Source organism: Diabrotica undecimpunctata, chromosome 1 (assembly GCF_040954645.1).
Source record: "Diabrotica undecimpunctata isolate CICGRU chromosome 1, icDiaUnde3, whole genome shotgun sequence".
Lineage (NCBI taxonomy): Eukaryota > Metazoa > Arthropoda > Insecta > Coleoptera > Chrysomelidae > Diabrotica > Diabrotica undecimpunctata.
In genome coordinates this window covers 173,160,535-173,177,686 of record NC_092803.1, presented here as the reverse complement: position 1 = coordinate 173,177,686, position 17,152 = coordinate 173,160,535, and the positions used below count along the sequence as shown (strand labels likewise).

Here is a 17,152-nt window from a genome sequence, read left to right as displayed (position 1 = left end):
CATATTGTAGATTTTAAGCTCGGTTCTTTGCCTACTTTGGCATTAAATTCACCACACAGTATACTCATATCATGTTGTAAAATAATAAAATGTATATGCTTTAATCATAAGTATATAAATATAAGTGTCGTGATGCATTTGAGCCAATGTGATCTAGCTGACTTTAAACCTACCTTTGTTGGAGTGTTGCTTCTAGCAACAGGCGCAAGATTCATACTACTGATCATCGGTCCTGAAGGTTGTATCACAGGGCTTTGACGTTGACTAAGGTTAAGCGTATAATTTGAATTCATAGGAGAGTGTCTTTGTAGTGAAGGGCTCGATCGGGGTATTGTATATCCCTGGGTCGGATTCGGAGGGGCCACAAAAGCGGAACCTATAATACAAATATGTATATTAGTTAAGATGTTACTACATTAGTTAACATGTTTTGTGGGAGAGTTATTGGTCACAAAAGTGAAGGAGAAAACAATGATCTTGCAACTTCATCCTTTAATGAAAACGTTTCGTGAATGAATCCATACACATCATCAGTACAGTCTAAAAGTAGATAAATAAGCTTGCAAATATAGAGAAAATATCAAAAACTGACAAGCGTATCTAGCTGACAATTGATGACAGTAATGTATAAAAAGCTCAAATTTGGAACCATGGAATTATTAATAAAAAAAGTTCAATATTTTTTTAAAAGTAGTTTTTAATGTTAGTTTTTATTAAAAAATACAATACAATCTTTTGGCAAAAGATGCTATCACTTTGTTGATTTGAATGACCAAATATATGGCATAGGAGGACAAATTCGTTAAATTTCCCTTACTCGAATCGGTATCAATAAAAAGTTATGACTCATTTCAGCATCCCCACTTCATCAGACATATATATATATATATATATATATATATATATATATATATATATATATATATATATATATATATATATATATATATATATTGTTTATTGTATTATATTATATACCCGTTGATTAGTGAGTCACACCGAGCCGCAAGCTTCCATCACCTGCCGTACTGCTCATTCACAGGTTGATCTGACACACCAGCTTATTCTAGTCTAAGTAGCTGATCCGTTTATAATTTTACATTACTACGTTACTCTTTTCGTTTTTTTGCCAGAGTTTCAACCATCGTCCGCTAAATCATTCGATAGTGAATTTGAATATGAGTCGGCCGCCAGGCCTTCTTGGCTATCTGACAAACTACTATATTAGTTAAAATACATTAATTATGATTCAAATTGATGATTCAAATCTTTTGGATTAAATTTATTATTGAGAAAGGTCTAAAAAACAGTTCAGATGAAACCTAATGTTTAGCTGGATTTTAGTATTTTAAATTAAATAGAATAAAGTTTAAATTAATAAAAATGTACCAGCCGTCCTATTTTATAGGTACAAACATGTAAATGTTGACAGGTATCCAATTTTTATTGTTTAAATATCTTGTTTTAGACATTGTCAAAATCGATATCTGTACTTGACTTATACATAAAATATGTCATGATCTGTATGCTTTTATAGTTTATACTTTCATCATTCGAAAGAAGAAAAAATTGAGATCAAGTATGTTTTAACTCATATCAAACAATATAAATACTGACCTACTAACGGAGATTGCCTCGTGGATGGGGATAGCCCTAGTTGCGCAGGTGGCAACATCGAACTCGGATGAAGTAGTGGAAGCATCAGCCCTTGTGGTGACATATGAGGGGCAGAAAGATGGGGAGGTATACGAGATTGTGCTTTCTCACGTTCTCGTTGAGCCCGCTCTTTTTCTCGTTGTTCCCTTTCTCTTTGCATCTGAAGGTCCCTTTCAATGAGTTCTCGCTCGACGTACTCGTCTTTTCTGGAGGCAGAAAGTCGCCGGTGCTCTTCTTCCATTTTTAACCTTAAATGGAAAGTTACAATTATTAGAAAGATTCTGTTAATAAAATGTACGCTCGACCAGGATTTAAACTCAAAACGAGAATCATACCCCCTAGACTAGGACATTGAGACACCACACTTTGTTTACTTATTAATGAAGAAGTATACTTCATGTATATTTTATACCAATAAAAATATAGGTGCCTTACTTTGTTTATACCAAGATTATCCAAAGAATCATTCATTAACAAAATTAGAGGACACACTTGAATTGATCTACTAAGCGATGGTTTTGATGTGATATATCTTAATTCTAAGTGATTATATTATGTATTTTAAAAAGGTCATTCTATGTATTTTAATTAAAACTTACAAACAAACGCTTCGATTGGGTAAAAATTGTCAATAAATATTAACAGGAAACGTAACTCATTTCCGCTACATAAATATATTTAAATATTACTATTCGTCTTACCTTTCATGCACATATAATGGCATTCCGGCCCCTGGAATCATATAAGGCATATATGGATGACCTATTGGAGGCCATGGTGATCGTAAAACGCCCAGTCTTTCATAGTACATTTGTTCTTCTATTAATGAGGTCGGTAAGGTTGGAAAGCTATAAGGCGAGTAGCCTTGCATATCTATACCTACTTGTGGATGAGGTATTCTAAAACAAATAAAAACTACGGTGAATATTCAACGTGATATATGTAGCGATTCAATTTTACAATCTCTTGGGGAAATAAATTAATATTTCTTTTTTGATTTTACACTTTCAGATCAGAAGCCATTGACAAAAGGAAATAGCTATCAAAGCCTTGCAATGTGTTATCTATTTTCTTTTATTATTAAATATTATGTTTATTAAACCACAATCTATTGTAATAAAAATTGCATTTTATAATTATTATTTGACGTTTTGACTTTCGCTCCGGAAATCGTTTTCAAAAACAATTATAGTTGCTTCGCGGTTACTGTTTGCCAAATTGACGGGTACCTTACTTGGCCTCAATCTTGTAGGCAAATAGTCATGTTTTTTGTTGAAAATTCCGAGGGTGGTGTTTGTATACTTAGGACGATATCAAATTATGATTGTTTTGTGTGATTATGTATTATGCTGCTGCTTTGATTTTTCTCTTTTTCATGTCCGTTTCTTTCATGAATATTGATGCATCTCTCCATTGTACTCTGTGCTTATTGTCCCACGCTTAGTTGCATATCTGTGATTTGTCGAAGTCTGTGTTTTTGATGTATGGTTCATGTTCATTTATCCTGACACTTAGTAATCTTGCAGTTTCATCATCATCACTGGCTCGACAACCCTTTTTGGATCTTGGCCTGTTCTAGGATTCTTCTCCATTCCGATCTGTTTCGTGCTTTTTTTCTCGAGTTTTTTATTTTTAAGGTTGTTATATCATTTTCTATTTGTTCTAAGTATCTCAGTTTCGGTCTTCCTCTTGTTCTTTTTCCTACTGGCATCTGTTTGAATATTTTGTTTGGTATTTCGCCTTCTTCCATTCTTTCTACATGTCCTATCCAATGCAGCCGTCCTATTTTGATGAATGTTATAATATCCGGATCCTGGTATAACCATATAATAACCTGGAGACTGGAATAACTGTTTTACAAATTGGTTTGAACGTATGCAAAAGTGTATCGATCTTGGTGTGGCATATTTTGAAAAGCAGTAAAGTACTTTAAGTCTATATATTTTTTGTCTTTATGCCCATATGCAAAAGTAAAAAGATAACCCTCGTTCCAGTCGTTTTGTTGATTATTTTAGAGGTTATCTCCCAGAGTTTCTCTATTTCATTACATTGTGTTTGTTACATCAGTGTTTGTTCAATTTCTTCTCTATAGTTTTGCAGTTTTGTCTGATTGGTCAGTTCATCCATGTTCCATTGTGGGTTTCCCTTTGACTTGTATTTGTGTGTAGATATCTTGGATTTGACTTTTGCTTTAACTAAGTAATTATCTGTGTCCCCATCTATTCGTCTGATGTTCCTTACATCTAGGATGTTGTTTCTCTGAACAGCATCTATGATGATATGATCAGTTTGATTCCCATTGAAGTGATCGTTTGAAACCCAGGTATGTTTGTAAATGTCTTTTTGTGAGAACATGGTTGACTTTATTAGCATATTGTTACTTGCTGCAATTTCTATAAGTATTTGACCATTCTCATTAGATACATTGTGCAAACTATGCATCTATGCATATTGTAGATTCGCGGTTCCGGTATATTTTGTATAGTTCAGAGTTGTATCGTTTTCGCCATATTCCGTTTTCTTTTGTGCCCTTATATATGTGTCGCAAGATTTTTCTTTCGAATCTTGCAGTTTATCCCCACATAAAAATTTTTGCCCTCACATGGTATTTTATAGCTGTAGTTCTTTGATCTCTCTTAAATGTTGTTAGGTTTCGTTTTGGACAGAATAGATCTCAGTGTATTGGTAGTTTTGAATGTTGTTGTGATGTACTTATTTCCTATTCTTTTTAATTTTTCTGATAAGTCCTTTACAAATGGTATTGTTGTCATATTTAATTCCTCAAATGCATTTTTATTAGAGCAGGAGTTTTGGGCTCGTGCAATGAATCACATAATCATTTGATAATTTTCTTTTTGATGTTTATGTTATGATTTGATTGGTAACTTAAATATCTGTTGGTGGGAGTTGATTTTCTGTAAACTTGGGTTGCATATACTCTATCCGATTTTGGGATTAACACATCCAGAAAAGGAAGTGAATTGTTTTCTTTTTCCAGGGTGAATTTCATTGGTTCTTCTTTACTGTTGATGTCTATCAGAATTTATTCGATGCTTCTGGTCCGTGAGGAGACCTACATATCTCCACCGTACTACGGACTTTTGGTCATAATGTTCTAGACAATGTTTTGTTCGAAGTCCTCCATGAAAATATCTGCTAATAATGGAGATAAGGATAAGCCCATGGCTAATCCAAAATCTTGGTTGTAAAAATCATTTTCTAGTTGAAAATAAGTGTTGTCTGAGCAAAGTATTAGTAGCTGTATTATGGTTGTACGCTCAGTTTCGTTTTTGTTGCCAATCCCTCTCTAATTTGACTCTTATCATTTTTAAAGTTATCTCCAATGGTTTTTACAAAAAATGAACTTCTTTTATTAGGTTAAAAACGATCTAATCCTATATCTATTTGGCTTTATAAGTATAAGAGTTTGAAATTTTTTTTATATTTGAGTAGGTATAATATTTTCTTTAACACCTAGAACTTCCTCTTTATTTTATCAAAATTATCTATTCGTATCTAATATATTATGTTAATTAATTATTCCTAATTTTGATGGCTTTTGGGATGTTAGGCTTGGGTTCAAACGATTTGCTAAGGAAGACATAAACCAATTTGACGATCCATTTGAAATTAAAAAATTACATTTACGAAAAAATGGTTTACTAAAATGGACATATTAAATACGAACATAAGATCTGCAGAATTACAACCTTCCCAAACTAATTTTGCACAAAATGGTTTACATGATTTAAATAAAGCGGCTAAAGTACAAGATTCCACTGTAGGATCACTACGTTCATAACGTAGTTCATCAAACTCACATTTTTACATACATTTAAAATTAGGAGAATACTTTGATAATAGATTGCCAGTCAAAAATTGGCCGCAAATATTTTTAATTCGATTAATAGTAATTATTTTTGAAAAATATTTTATTTCGTTCATTTATTTTGTAAATAAAATACGCTGCTCATGACCTATATGCATGTTTTTTATATCAAATTAAAGCTAATTTTTTCTTAATATGATGGTATAAGATTGCCTGGGAAAATGGTCGAAAATTAGGGTTACCTTAATTAAAAATAAGTCTTTAAGGATTTGTATAAATCCAAGAAATTTGAATAGAGCCATGCCATTAAACAGTGTTATTATCAACTTCCTACTATTGAGAATGTTGGATCAAAATTAGCAGGTGCAAAATATTTTTCCACCCTGGATGCACAATCTGGATTTTGGGTGAGTAAACTAGATGAAAGTAGTTCTAATCTATGTGCATTTGGAACTCTCTTTGGGAAGTAAAAATTTCTGAACATATGGAACTAGTTGCGCTCTATATGGTGCCCATTATCGCTGAACAAGACAGCATTTAGTAAAAACAAATCCTGCCCTTAATCCTCCTATTAACCCTTCTATTAGTGATCACAATCAAGGCTCTTTACGGAGAAATCATCAAGAAGACACAAGAACTTTTAACAAGTAATTAGAAAACGAATGCTTTCTTTTGATGAAAATAATAACAAAATTGTACATGCAATTTTTGCTAAAAAAGAGACATGTTATGACATGATATTGTTAGGCAACCTGAACTACCAATGTGGACATCGTTGGTTGCCTTAGGTATAGAGACGAATATATTATCACCATCTCATGTTATCATTACACGTGTATTGAATGTATATTAATAAAAAGCCTGTTGTATAAGTTTAATAATATTGTTGTATAATATGCGAAATATTAAGAATTTTCTCTGTATATATAGGCTTTGATAAAATATTGTTTGTTTCTCACGTTTCGTCTGCAACTATGGCTATGTGAAAGAAAACATAGGAGGGACCTCCTCATCATGGTTGAGTGAAACGAAGTCATGTCTACTTCCGTCTTTGCTAATGTCTACCGTACTTGCAGTCGAAAGGTCAGGAACAAATAATTTTTTACACGGCCTATAAATCTCAATATCAATGTACCTCATAAAAACTGGCAGCAAAAGCCTATACTGCTTGAATTATATTACCTTTCTTCTGGTCGATAAGGTTGAAAACCACTTCTGTTAAGATCCGGTAACGAACTTGCAGGATAACGGTCAACGTGGTTAGTGGGTAAACGAGGTTCGAAAGAGCGCAAGTTTGAGCTACTGGGAGATGCAAAAGGGGGCACTTCTACTAATCCTTTTGTTTTGTCGGGTAATTGAACACCTCCTGCAAAAGAATAAAGTAAATAATATGAAAAAATGATATAGGATATTTTATATAACGTGCATCTTTTTAAACATAATACTCGTACTGTGACACGATCTTAAAATTATTTTTTTACGTATTTCTTACACCCTTCGTTACTTCACACAAGACTTATGGAGATTTATTTATAGAAAATAAGTACAGCAATATATGATGTGTCTGATTATTATTTTATTTGTGATATTTCCTGTTACTACCATCCATAGCCGTCTTAGTTTATTCTGTTCAATTTTTGATATTTCCCCTGCTCTTTTAATAAATTCTATGTGTACTGTTTCAATTTTTGGTTAATTTTTCATGATAACTTAGCAAGACCCCGGGTCATAAGTTATAGACTCTTACTATAATGGAGCTGTAAACTGCTTATTTTGCTTCCCATCTAATATTTGTTGACCAAAATATTGAATTAATTGTTTGAATGCCGTTTTCTATTTCGACATTCCACTGAGCATATCTTTCATGTTCCCTTATTAGCGCAAGCTGTGGAGAAAAAAACGTGCATTAATTAGTAAATTTTTGAAACCAGCACAGCGTTATGAAGGGCAATACCTGGAGTAACCTCCAAGTGCATTGCCCTTCATAACGCTAACGCTAAGTTACAAAAATTTAATAATTTTTTTTTGCCTCTAAAGCTTGTGCGATAAAGGCTAGAATGCTTGTCATGTGTGCTCCTCACAGGTCCTTATCTTTTGATCGTCTATTTCAATGTTAGGTGCTGGTTTTCTTTAGGTGGTATTCAGTCATTTCTAAATTTATTTTTATACTTTTTGAATTCTTCTAGTAATTTTTCCACGTAATGAATGAGATCTTCATCATCTAAGGGTATCCAGAAACTCTCCTGACAAACGAAAACCGGAGATTCCTCAGATAATTTTAAGACGATTTAACTTTTCACCTAGTCCGAAAATGTTTCCTAAGGGAGCTAGAGCTCTTTGAAGATGGCGTCTTGTAAGTAGCTTTTTTAATACCTCCAGAATGCTTCTATTTAGAAAAAAACTGGTGCGATTTTTTATCCTCTAGAGCTGAATCGATTCCGTCAATTCCGAATTTCTAGTACTGTTTATAGGGGTCCGTTTTGGGTAGGTCAACGGTTATTTTAACGCATAAGTTTTTTATCTTTAACTTTTGAGTATTTGTGATACTAGATTATTAAATGTTCAGGTATTCTAGTACTAAAAGGTACCTTACTTTAAGTCTGTAGAATACACCGTTTTCTAGAAAAATCGATTTGAATTTTTTTTTATTATTAATTTAATAATTTATAATATTTTATAATTTATTTATAATAAGTTAATTAATTAATTTTATAAATTACCTTTTATTTCAATAAATGCAAGATACAATTTTTATAAGAGGTTTGGGAAGAGAAGCAAAAAATCAATTTAAAGCAAAATTTTATTTAAAGGTTTTTAAAAACAAAGTATTACGATGGAACAAAACTACAAGTAACACAAAAGAACAAGTATTAAAGTTAGATAGTAACAAAAGATGCTCAATTACCATTAGTCTCTATGCATAAATTTTCCATTTTGCTTAGAGAACGCCGAATTCTTGTAAAAATTCCAAAGTTATTTCTAAATTCGTTGCAAGCATCTTGTATCCTTAGCCAGAGTTGTGCTCGATTTTGTATCAGAACGGAATAAATAAATGCTTCTATATATCCTCAAATACAATAATCGCAAGGATTCAAATCCGGTGGCCTTGCTGGCGAAGCAACTGGACGCCCTCTTTCAATCCAGTGGTCTTCGAAGTTATTATCAAGAAAGTCTTATACATTCCTGCTAAAGTTCGCCGGACAGCCGTCATGTAGAAACCATAAGTTTTGCCGAGTATTTAAAGGCACATCATTTAACAAATTAGGTTAAACATTTTGGAGGAAATGTAAATATTCAGCACCATTTAAACGAGTAGGCAATTCTACGGATCCAAGTAGATAATCGTCAACTACTTCTATCCAAACGTATATGCTAAACCTATGCTGATACTTAAATTCTTGAACAACGTGGGGATTGTCACCAACGTACGATTAATAATGTGCATTATGTAGATTAAAAATTCCATTTTTTGTGAATGAAGCTTCGTCGCAAAACTAAATGTATCTAAAAATCTTTATTTTGATTTTTCTGATTTTGTGTTATTATCATCAATGCACCATACCGAATGTGAGGACATAGAATCTGGTAAACCCGAAATCATTTGCTTCTATAATCAAACAATATTCTTCTAACCGAGGAACTAAGCAATGGCCAATGACTATTTATTTATAATATTGAATATTACAGGTGTGAATGCCCCCCTTTTAACATGGATGTTATAAAAACAACCAAGCCATAGGGAGAAAAGCCTTTTACAAAATTCTTGCAAGACAACTTGCAGAACCATATCTCAGTTTAAGACTAGAGGGAGCTTCTCATGGGTATCAGTAGAATACTAAAGAAAGCTTTACCTGAAGCAGAGAGGGGAGAATTAAATAATCAGAACCAGAAACGAAAGAAATGTGCTAGCTGTAATCGAAAGAATGGCAAAAAAACAAAAATTTCGTGCAGCAAATGTTCCCGACCCATGTGCGGCAAATGCAGCTCATATGTTTGCAAGAATTGCATTTAGAAAAATGTTACTTGTAAATAGTCCGAAGTTTTGTTGATAATAATATATTTTAATTAGAGACTTTGTATATTTTAGTTCCTTGTTCTTTATATGAAACGAAAAAATCAAGAAAGAAACAGTAATTTTATTTTTTATATTTTTTTTGATAAGAAATTATGTTCTGCTGTCAGAAAACCTTGAAAAATAAATTATGTTACATTTTTTCAGCATTTGCCATTATTAATGATAAATAAATTGAAAATGGGCTTACATGGTTTTATTCCAGCTCAAATGATTACAAATTATAACAAAATAATGAATTATGTCTTTATTAATTTCACAAAAAGTTTAAAAAAAAAATAGAGTCCAGTAGACCCCAGAACGCAGTTAACGGCAGAATAAACCACGACGCCAGTTGAGGGTTAAATTTGAAAGTTTTAATAAACATTATTTTTTATCGTGACGTATTATTTTATTTAAATAATAATATTTTAGAAACGATAACTTTTTTTAAAGTATCTTATTGAAAACGTACCCTTTTTGAATCTAATGAAATGATAATCTAATGTTTAGTTTATTTAACCTTGAGTTCCGTCATGAGTTTCAGATAAAAACTCATTGGTGCCCATTTTATTCCGCAGTTTAACTGTATTCAGTGTTTCTTGTTTTTCTTTAGTCAAACTGTTATCTAATCATTTATCTATCTATCTTTAACCCGTACTTTTTTATTAACTATATCCTTAACCACCCCCAATAAGCTCCGACTTGAGCAACGTCGTCTTCGTTCCGTCTTAGTAAACTATCAGCTTTTTACCATCTGCTTTTGTTAGCTTTATCGTTACAATGTCTATACGATAAGATCAGTTTATACTCGTACTTCCCATACAGGTAGGATAAAAAATTTACAACAAGCTGCCAAATCCACTGTCCCTCACGATTTAAGATGCGTAGTTTTTTTTCTCTCCTTAGCGGGGAGACAATGTCTTTTTGCCGTGCTCTGTCTTCTTCATTTGCGCATACTACGGCTAAAGTGAAATTGAGTCATCTGTACTTAAGACCCTAACTCATAAACTTGTTATACTACCTGAAAGGGAAGTCTGAGTCTCCATTTCATTAGACCCTCTGCTGTTTTTACGGTCCAAATGTTCAGTAACTGTACTTTATATTGAACAGATTATTTTCAATTATTAATCAGGAATGAAATACATAAAACACCAAACTACATCTACAATAATGGCTCTACTTGACAACCACAAGATCAAATTTAACCAACAATTATTAACGCGTAAACAACAAAACTAGTACTACTCCTCTACGTTCAACCAAGTAAAGGATAGTTCTGACAAAAGATGGATAATATAGAGCTAGAGCGAGAAAGCGAGCAGTGTGTCGTAAGACTAATTTTCTAAAGCTGCAATAAGATCCCCATATAAGGCAGTCAATGTACATATAACATGCATTTATCTTCTTCTAAATCTCTGGAACTCATTGTTTTTTCATGTTGTTGTTGGTCTTCGCTTTTTCGTTGTATTTATCGGCAGATATTCTAGGGCTGTCTTAGAACATCGTTGTTCCCCCATGCGCATATCATGTAGGTACATACCAAATTAACTAAAGTAAAGTAAACTTTACTTTACTTTTTGTCAAATTATCTGGTTCGTTCTATCTTTGTTATTTGATTATTGTGTCGTTTTGAACATGTTGTAGTCTTGATATTTTACATGGACGTTTTAAGTAATCGATTCAACTGCTTGCACTTTTCATCTATCTTTATTACTCAGTTGCCAGCACTCTGCTCCGTGTGCTAATAGTGCAATGAATGTTGGGCAGATAAAGGAAAGAATAACGAGTGCATGTGGCAACGAGAGAACATAGGTAAGATGATTGAGGTACGTTTAATTCCGTAGCGAAATAATAATCACTTAGTTACAAGTTCCTGGAAGCAGCAGGAAGAAAAGACCAAAGAAGACCTGGTGGGAAATACTTGGACAAGACATTTCTGTGAAAGGGATTAATGTTGATATGATCCAAGATAGAAAATTATGAAGAACTATAATTAGGCAAGCCATAGCTACATAATGGTAAAGGCAAAGATCGTGATATTGAAACTGTGAGAGTAACTCGCTTATCGTTCTAAACTGAGATGGATAAAGTATGAAACCAAGTGAATATCTTTGAAACGAATAAGACGATATTCATGAAACTTTGGCTGCAAATACAATGACACAATTTTTTTCCAATTTGGTATATATGAACTAATAATAACAAGTTCTTTTAAAATCTTCAAAAATATAAGGGGTGTCCCATTTAAATTAAATACGTTACACAGTTAACAAAAAAATGATATCATATGCGTTATACATCATTTTACTTGCATGGCAAGTCTTTTTTCTTCCAAAGATATTTACTTGATTCCACACTTTAATCCAATTCTGGTAGTTCTTTGGAAAATATCGAAAGTTATTTTAATTTTATTGTCAGTAAAAATTTGAAAAGCGAAACAATTACAAATAAATGTTCAAAGCCTTTTTATTCCTCTTTGTTACTAAATTATATTGAATGTATATAATCTGATATATCGAATGTAAAAAAGTTCATATACACTACAGTTAGATAAAAGCGTTTTATCTAGTGTCTTTTATCCAGGTTGGGTCTACGATGGATTTCGTTAAATTTATTACATGGACGCAAACTACACAAACAATACAACAACAAAACAAGAAAACTAGGAAATAATAACGTACATGCACAAAATACCAAGAAGAAAAACCGATTTACCTGGATTTCTCCTTAGTGTTTCGGAGGAATTGGTCTGATTTATGGACGAGACGGACTGCTCAACGGAAGAGGCGGTACTAGTGTTCGGAACAGTCTGTTGAGCTAAATTACGTAATGCCGCGGCGAACGAATGTGAATACTGATTTGGGTTAGTACCCGGTCCGGGACCGGAAACCGCGTGTCCGCTAGTCGTTCGAGGTTTCGTAGTACTATTCGTAGATGAAAGTTTTGGACTGCTCGCTACCCCTGAAAATGCAACTAGTTGTAACGAACAATCACTTTACACATAGGTACACATTTTTGTTTACAGCCATCGAAAACAAATCGTAATTAAAATAGACCATGGAATCACATATTTATACGGCTTGTTAGTAGTGAAGTCAGCGCTCTGATTGACGTGACATACAGATTAACATCAATACAGTTTGTTTATATAGTCCTATATTTTTATACCCCTTTGGGTTATAAACGTAATATTTTTTAAGGTTTTTTCAAGATTCGAATAAAATAATAATTGTGCCCAACATAGAGCAAAAAAAAACGAAAAATTAACGAATGTTACTTCCATACAGGCATGCGAGTGGATGGCTACTAGTAGTATTCGATTCCGGAATGCATGACTTATTTTCATGAAAAATATATTGAATTAGTCTGCAGTTACAATATTTTGATAAAGTGTGTGCCATTATTCATAGAGACAGGTAAAAAGGTTGAAAAGCTGGAAGTGGTCGTTTGTCGAAATGTACAGCCTATAGTATTGAAACTATTTAACATGGCATAGACCAGAACTCAAAAATATATATTTCAGTGTTGACTCAACAAATAGATTTAGCAGATGGCACCTGGCAGATGGCCAACTTATTAAAAAAAAATGACTTAAAATATAGAGTTTCAAAATTGCAAGGTTTCAGTAGCTGCTTATAGAAGATTTACAAAATAACGAGTAAAAATAGAATTCGTACGAAACTGAGAGCCAAAAAATAGACGAAATGGCCGACAAAAATTTGGAAATGATTAGTAATGCCCTTTTGGAAACAAGTAAAAACATTTAAAAAAAAAACGTGAAGAAAGAGTGGATTTGAGCATTGAGCAAAATAGAACGCCACAAACACATTAATTTAGAACTACTAAATTCCAGACACTGTGATCAACACCGCTTAATAAGCTTGATAAATCACATTACCAAAGTTTTCACCAAAATCATACACAATAGAATATATAACAAATGTGAAGCAAATATATCGGAGTTACAGTTCGGATTCCGAAGCGCATTGGGCACAAGAGAGGCGATCTTCAGTCTGCAAGTTTTAATTCAAAGATGCAGAGACATGCACAAGGACGTCCACTTGTGCTTCATCGACTTCTCCAAGGCGTTTGACAAGGTCAAACATGGTAAACTCATGGAAATGCTCAGGAAGATGCATATTGATGGCAAGGATCTGCGCATAATAACCAGTCTCTATTGGAACCAAAGTGCTGAGATAAAGATGGGCAACTTACACAGTGGGAAGATAGATATTAAAAAGGGTGTACGACAGGGATGCGTCCTCTCGCCGCTCCTGTTCAATATATACTCTGAACAAATCTTCAGAGAAGCACTGGGAGAAGTTTCAGAGGGTATCAAAGTAAACGGAGAGGTAATCAATAATATTAGATATGCTGACGACACAGTTATTATCGCCAATGACTGCAACGAGCTTCAAAGACTCATGCAAAGCATACACACAGCAAGTCAAGAATATGGTTTAGAACTCAATACAACCAAAACTAAATGCATGCTCATCAGCAGAACACAACAACCTCCGATGCAATTGACATTAAACAACCGAAAAATAGAACAAGTGGAGACCTACACATACCTTGGAACCACAGTCAACACAAAATGGGACCAGTCAACAGAAATAAGATCACGAATTGAAAAAGCGCGAAACGCGTTCAACAATATGAAAAAGTGGTTCACAAGAAAAATCTCAATGGAACTAAAATTAAGACTGGTCAAGTGTTATGTCTTCCCGGTCTTGTTCTATGGAGCAGAGGCATGGACCACAACGGAAGCCACCCTGAAGAAACTAGAATCCTTTGAGCTGTGGACATATCGCCGTATTCTTCGGATATCCTGGACAGACCACATCACTAACGTGGAAGTAATGCAGAGAATAGGCAAAAGCAAAGAAATAATCTTCACCGTAAAGAAACGGAAGCTTGAGTACTTCGGACATGTCATGAGGCATACTAAGTACCTGCTGCTACAGTTAATAGTCCAAGGAAGAATCGACAGTAGGAGGGGACCGGGAAGAAGACGACACTCATGGATGCATAACCTGCGACAATGGTTCGGACTAACATCGACCGAACTGTTCAGAGGTGCCGTAAACAAAGTCAAAATAGCCTTGTTAATAGCCAACGTCCGAAACGGATAGGGCAAAGGAAGAAGAAGAAGAAATTCCAGAACAGAAGTAAAGAAAGAACGATTTAAAGAAAGTTATAGAGAAGCGAATAAAGTGGAACGTTGAAAGTGTAGCCAATGAACATCAAAACACGAAACAATTATATAATATCACTAAACAACTAGTCAACAACAGATATGCCACCCATAAAACACTTCTAAATACCATAAATCGAGAGCTCATTTCAAATTGAGTGGCGAGCCCTTCCGCGAAATAGTTAATCGCGCAGACAATAGAATATCTATGATCAGACCCATGCAGTGGCGTTGCAATATTAAACAAATTAAATTATTTAAAATCGCACTAATTACAAAATTATTACTCACTTAAATAATATATGGAGTTTGATTGTACACAAATTGTTTTATATATACCAAACTTTTTGTTTGTTATAATACCATCTTTAATAATTGATACTCTATAAAGTTTGGTAAAAGTTAATTTCTAATTTAGTATCAGTAACCTTAAAACCGTAATTAAAAAGTCATTATATGACTCCTTAACGAGTCGTTAAGGACATACAAAGAATTGATAAGAATTATTTCCGAGAATTTCTAGTCACTGGATTTCAAACGAGTTCGTAATTTAGTCTCATTATGTTGTCGAGTCTCGCGTTTAGAACTATTTTGTAGAATGGAGATGGTTAAGTGTAGTACAGTAAACAGATCAGGTTGACACGAGAATCCAAAGGAATAGTTTACAATGTATTCAAATATATGCAAATACTATTTCCTGAAGATAATCGAACCAGTATTAAACAACGTGTGAGTGAAGCTACTGAAGTATCTTTACGTACAGAAGAAAGGATCATTCAACAAGCGAGTATGTTAACAAACGCAGAGTCAAATAATACACTAAAATTTCCAGCTACAACACTTGCTAAAAGGAAAGCAACCGTGACAGACTTGAGGGTGTATGACAAACAGTTCATTAGAAATACCATTCATCGTTTTCATGAGACTGAACGTTGTAGTGTATCATTGAAGCTTTTGCAGAAAAGGCTTGAAGAGATGTACGATTGGAGTGGAAGTGTGAGTTCTCTCTAAAGAATTGTGAAAGATTTGGGATTTAATTGAAAGAAAACGAAAGATAATCGACGTTTATTAATTGAACGGAATGATATTCGTGCTCTACGCATTAAATATTTGGACAAAATTAAATATTATAGAAGCGAAGGTAAGTCAATTGTATATGTTGATGAAACCTATGTACATGCAGGACACACTACGCCAAATAGCTGGACAGATGGCAGTGGCAAAGGATTGTTCAAAAACATTTCAAAAGGAAGTAGGTTGGTTATCGTGCATGGTGGTGGGGAGATGGATTTCATACAGAATGCCCTTTTGATTTTTAAGTCAGGAGCTAAGACAGGAGATTATCATGAGATATGAATTCAGAACATTATGAAAAATGGGTGAAAGAACAGTTAATCTCCAATTTCCCTGTTGGATGTTGTTGTTACTGATAATGCGTCATATTATAATGTACAAATTAATAAAGCACCCACCAGTAATTCTAACAAAATAGAAAATCTTGGTAAATCTTGGAAAATCTTGGTTTCAGAAAAAAATTTACCATTTGTAACGTCAATGTTAACACCGCAATTGTATGAAATCATCAAACAACACGACACAGATAATATTCAATATAAATTTGACAAAGTGCTGCAAGAATGTGGACATGTTTCTTTAAAACTTCCGCCATATCAACCCTATAGTGCTAAGAAAAATTCTTCGTATATTTTGGCCTAATCGAATCTCGAATGATAATTTAATCTATAGCAAATCTTCCTGCAGTACTGATGGACAACTCATAAAAATTTCTTAAATCTCCCAAAAAATGTGTTGGAAGTCCTATCCTCACTAATAAACGATTCCTTTGAAAAAGGTATATTTCCAGAGTGCCTAAAGACAGCCATTACTATTCCTCTTCATAACAGTGGTGAAAAATCGAATGTCTGCAACTATAGGCCTATTGCCTTACTACCGTCCTATCCAAAATTATTGAGACTTATAAAAGCCCGACTTACGTCCTTTCTCATTGAAAACAACATTTTCTCAAAGTCAGTTCTGCTTTTTATCTAATAAATTTACCAGTGATACTATGTTTTCTGTACTACATGAGGTCTATTAAGCACTAAACAATAATCTTTACACTGCCACTGTTTTTTGTGATTATGCCAAAGATTTTGATTGTGTAAATCACGACATTTTGATAAAAAAACTAAATTTCTACGGGAATTCGAGGTATTTCTTTGAATTGGTTCCAATCTTAATTGAGGAATAGGAAACAACTAGTTAGAGCAAATGATACTGACTCTAGTCACAAAAGCATTGATTGTGGAGTACCACAAGGTTCAGTATTGGGACCTCAACTTCTCCTTATCTTTATAAATGACATCAGTAACTTAAAAATCGATTAAAAATCGAAAAAAAAAGTTACCCATATTGA

At 33.5% G+C, this 17,152-nt stretch overlaps 1 protein-coding gene across 1 annotated transcript in view; it reads right to left on the bottom strand.

The window, feature by feature from the left end:
• LOC140436408 (uncharacterized) overlaps positions 1-17,152 on the bottom strand; it is a 109,760-nt gene that overhangs the window by 20,439 nt on the left and 72,169 nt on the right. Inside the window, exons 11-15 of the mRNA XM_072525195.1 lie at positions 12,255-12,500; positions 6,668-6,851; positions 2,358-2,555; positions 1,618-1,904; positions 174-376 (exon numbers count right to left, since the gene is read on the bottom strand). Coding sequence (XP_072381296.1) covers positions 174-376; positions 1,618-1,904; positions 2,358-2,555; positions 6,668-6,851; positions 12,255-12,500 — 1,118 coding nt within the window. The remainder of the gene's footprint in view (positions 1-173; positions 377-1,617; positions 1,905-2,357; positions 2,556-6,667; positions 6,852-12,254; positions 12,501-17,152) is intronic.